General features: G+C 34.0%; 1 protein-coding gene across 1 annotated transcript; it reads left to right on the top strand.

Moving 5' to 3' along the window:
* The first annotated feature begins 436 nt into the window (after positions 1-436).
* LOC143538032 (uncharacterized) lies at positions 437-3,632 on the top strand. The gene is made up of 8 exons (XM_077031670.1): positions 437-519; positions 1,654-1,728; positions 1,841-1,924; positions 2,045-2,114; positions 2,213-2,304; positions 2,477-2,518; positions 3,277-3,357; positions 3,456-3,632. Exons 1-8 carry the CDS (start codon positions 469-471, stop codon positions 3,531-3,533), a joined length of 573 nt encoding a protein of 190 aa, XP_076887785.1. The 5' UTR covers positions 437-468; the 3' UTR covers positions 3,534-3,632.
* The last annotated feature ends 1,364 nt before the right edge of the window (positions 3,633-4,996 follow it).

Consider the following 4,996-nt stretch of genomic DNA (forward strand, 5'->3'; position numbering starts at 1 on the left):
TTTAGGAGAGTAAATATTACTCCGTAGAAAATATGAGAATAATTATACATAAAATTGAATGCAATTATGATATATCACCTTGATTATTTTTATTTATTAGTATAGATAGACAGAGATAGATGGATAATTTCTTAGTTAGAACGGACAAGTAAAATCATTACGCGTCTTATTTACTGCGGGACCGACCGACTATGACGTGGGGATACATTTTTTAAAGTAAAATTGAAAGATAAAGAAGATTTGCCGCCAGTTGGGTCCACTCATTCTTGCTTCAAACGCTAGGGACTTCAATGGCAGACCCTATATTCCAGGTCTGATTGTTTTTAACCCCTACCCGTAGTTTAATATCCATCCATAACTAGTTACTTGTATATATACCCACCCGGATACTGATTTTGTATTTGAATTTGAATTTGTTGTTGTTAACTTAAGCTGAAACAGGCAAAGATAATACTGGGTTCTTCTTCAATGGCTCGTAGAAACATCTTGCAAGAAATGGGTTTTCATTTTACTGTTATGGTTAGTGAGTCTTTAAATATTGGGGATTTTATTTTAACAATATTGATTTAATTGATTTAACTTTCAACTCAGCTCGGCTCCGTTTGGTTTCGTTCGGTTCGGTTTAAAAAAGAAACTTTTTGAAAATATTTATAGAATATAGAAGTGAAAATTACCAACTCAAAACTCTATGAGTAAGGCTATCCGTAGTGGGCCGTCAAAACAAGAAAAAAGCGGCGATATTTGTGGTGAACACCGGCCCCTCGGGTGACAATAGGGGCGATTGGGGGGAGGACTATTTGTCGCCTGTTTGTGTGTTTTTGTTTATTATTATATGTGCGTGTGAGATATATATATATAATATATATATGTATGTATATATGTATATATATATGTTTGGAGCTACAACACCATTACATCCCTAAAACAAAAACCCACCATTTGCTGACTGAACGTCACATGGCACAAGTCGCCCTGTTTTGCAGCCCCTCCACTACACATAGCCGGACTTCAAATTGCAACATGTTAATAAAAATTAACAATAGATAAAAAGGTCTTTAGAACCCATTAAAATTGACTACATATATAAACTCATTGAACGAAATATCATATACTGATTGTTGTTTATATGTACATTCATACATATACATATATTAATAGGGGTGCAAACGAGCCAAGCCGCTCGCAAGCTACTCAAGCTCATATCGAAAAAAGCTCGACACAGGCCAAGCTTTTTCGAGCCCGAGCCTTAAATAAAGCCCATTTAGTTATAGAGCTCGAGCCTTGTGTATTTTTTAAGCTTCACATTTTTGGACTTTTATGTATTAATTTTAGACTGCACAATCGAGCTCGGGCCGAGCTTAGGCTCGTTTTAAGTTTTTTTTCAAAATATTTATTAAATAATTTAAAACATATATACATTTATTAATAAATAAGAGCTGAGCTCGAGCTATAGAAAAGAACTTAAAACGAGCCAAGCTCGAGCTCTCGTAAGTCTAAACGAGTCGAGCTAACGAGTGAGCCACCCTTGGCTCAGAATCAGCTCAGCTCGGTTTTCAAAATGAGCCAATTTGAGCGGGCCTTTTTCGAGCTTTCTCCGAGCGAACTCTGAGCCACGAGCTTTTTAGACAGCCCTAATATCCGTTCGTGATTTAGGCTGCAGACATTGATGAGATGGCTATCAGGAGGGAAAAGCCAGAGGATTTGGTATTGGCTCTAGCGGAAGCAAAGGTATTAGAGAGAATGTATAAGTTAGCGTTTATTATTATACCATTATCATAGTTAGAAAAAGATATTTTTATTATGTTTCCTTTGTAATTATTTTTTGTTTCAAATTAATCAGGCGGATGCCATCGTTTCAAGGCTTGGAATCGGAGGTCATAAGGAGGAAAATGCGCACCCGACACTGCTAATAACAGCCGACACAGTATGCCTTATAACTATACTGTTTCAAGTTAAATATATTGTATAAAACGCGTATGAAATATGACATATAACTTAATGATATGTGATTATTGTGTCTCACCTACATTTGGTTTAATTTTAGGTGGTGGTGTACGAAGGAGTGATTCGAGAAAAGCCATCAAGCAAAGAAGAAGCGCGCCATTTTGTTAAAGGTTTGTTCGGTTTACATGTTACCAACTACTCATAATAATAAAATGTTGATGTGGTTCAAGTTTATAAAATCATTTACTATTTTTGTTATATTTTTTAGGATATTCTGGAGGTTGTGCAGCCGTTGTCGGGTCTGTAGTCGTAACGAACCTTACAACCGGGATCAGGAAACGAGGATGGGATAGATCAGAGGTATTCTATTTGTTTTTCGGTAATAAGTAGATTATTTATGATTTAAAAAACAGTGTTATAAACTTATAATAATAATAATAATAATAATAATAATAATAATAATAATAATAATAATAATAATAATAATAATAATAATAATAATAATATTTGGCTGATTGTTCTTGCTCTGCAGGTTTATTTTCATGATATACCAGATGAGGTCATTGATAAACTGGTAATGTAATAAGAAAACAATACTCACTACTTTTATTCCTTAATAATCACAACGTTTAACTACACGAATAAAGCTAAAAGAAATGCTGAACCGTTAACTAAATGTCTTAAATAGTTAAATCGACAAAAGAGTAGGGTGTAAACAAACCGAGCTGAACTCGAGCTCTTCTTGTTTTGATGATCTATTACCAAAGCTTGGCTCAGCTCGTTTATTATTGATTAATTAATAAATATATATTTATGATTTTTTTATATGACTTTGTAATTATAGTATTTATATATATTACATTATATATATTGTTTAGTTATTTTGTCATTGTTTTATATCAAATAATCATTATGATGTAATATATATTAAAAAAATTTATATATATAATGGTCTTCTTTAGGCTCGCGGGCCTACTTGAGATCAATAACTGAAACTCGGGCTTTTTCAGTATACAAGCTTATTTCCATGCTCTGCTCGATTCGAGCTTTAACGAGTCGATCTCGAGTAGCTCACTGCTTACCAGCAGATTAGCTCGTTTACAACTCTAAAAAAACATTAGGAGTTTATTAGACCCAATACCCATATCAGTAGTATCAGTTCTTTGTAACAGTAAAATCGATTACAAGTAATTTCTAAATAAAAACCTGCTCGAAGAAAATATTACTAATTTTCATGGTATACAAAAAGTACACACGAGCTTGCACGCACACATATTTTTATTCATCAGTAGGAGCAAATTTTTCACTGTTTTGATTTGGTTGGTACGGTAGATAGATGAAGGGGTGACACTTAATGTTGCTGGAGGACTGATGCTCGAGCATCCGCTAACTGCTCCATTTGTTGACACTGTGGTTAGTATCTTCCTATCAAACACACACATGCATCATGCATGCATACATCATAACATATATATATAGAAGTTTTTTATATTTGAATCTCGGGTTTGTAGATTGGAACTGCTGATGGAGTTATGGGACTTTCGAAATCGCTCACGCAGAAGTTACTTGAGGAATCTCTGCAGACTTGATTAGTTGGTCAACTAGTCAACTGCAAGACTTTTAACTTCTATGAAATTTGAATACCATCTAATTCATTCCTTTGTCATCTTGCAAAAATATTTGTTGCATATGTGGCATTACTAATATTTTGCACTACTTAAATCAATCTTGTATCATGAAGGGGTCAAACTACGTGAAATTTGAATACCATCTAATTCATTCCTTTATCATGAAGGTTCGGGTCAATTACAGGTCGAACCCATGAACCCCTTAAGCTAAACGAGCCTGTACCTGGTTTGTTAAGTACTCAAGATTTGTTAACATACCTTATCAAGTTTATTAGTTGTTGGAGGTTACTTTATTTGAAATTAACGAGGTAACATCTAAATTACGTTTATCTGTAGGAGGTTTTTACTATGCGTGATTATTTTCGTGAATCTAACATACCAATTACCAAGCATCTCATATTAGTCGAGGTTTATGATGATAATGAATAGCCTTGCAAAGTTTATGATCTATCTTATCTTGTAAAACAACTTGCGGAAACAAGAAAACATCAAGTATTTACGTTGTTGTGTCATTTATTAAATTTACCATGAGTTTTACTGGACACAACGAAACTTTGATTGATGTTTTTTCTACCATAGAGTACGTAAAATCCGATTTGCACAAACAAATTGGCGATGAACATTTAAACAGTAAACAATGGTTGTATTTGTACATCGAAAGAGTTAGTTATGACTTATGAATGATTATTTTTCCTGAAGATTTAATAGATCATATAGAAAATAATTGTAACGACAATGAATTTTTATTATGTATTTTCTAATAGCGTGTTTTTATCATATATAATAATCTAATGAACTCGGTATACCATTTTTATTATGTAACTTGACCTGACTCGAACCAAAACATCTGTAATTGAGTGATACACAATCCTAAACACCAAATATGAGTTATTGATGGGATGATGGTTTTTAAATCATGGTGATATATCTGAAGTAACATGTAAGGTAATTAGTTAATTAATTAAAAGGAAGCCAAATAAGTAACGTTTCTCATTTAGTCATTATCTTCCAACAAGTTTCATTTTTCAACTTAACACTTTATAAAGTCTCATGAGTGTTAAAAGGAATATATTGACTACGACATTCACTTATGCAAATGAGGAGTAAAAGCTTCAACTCTTCTGACCCAAATAAACTTACCAGAGACATAGATTCTCCCCGGAATAAACTTAGATACGAGAAACTCTCCAATTTATCGTGCCTCACTGACGACGATCAACCCGCCGACCGCCCGAATGGTAACCGAGCATGGCGGTTTATAACTAAAATATTCACGTTCAAGAAAGCCGAAGGTAGTGATACAAGGTGGCGTTCGGTGGAGAGGACGATTGTAAAGTCATCGTCGTGGCGACCGGATCCAAGCAGGCGATGGCTTGTTCAAGGTTGGTGATGGTAATTTAAAAAAACTAGCAGTGCAACTTGTT

The sequence above is a fragment of the Bidens hawaiensis genome, unplaced genomic scaffold (assembly GCF_021521415.1).
Source record: "Bidens hawaiensis isolate Kalapana, Puna unplaced genomic scaffold, B.hawaiensis_p1.1 tig00011466_1, whole genome shotgun sequence".
In the NCBI taxonomy this organism is placed as follows: Eukaryota; Viridiplantae; Streptophyta; class Magnoliopsida; order Asterales; family Asteraceae; genus Bidens; species Bidens hawaiensis.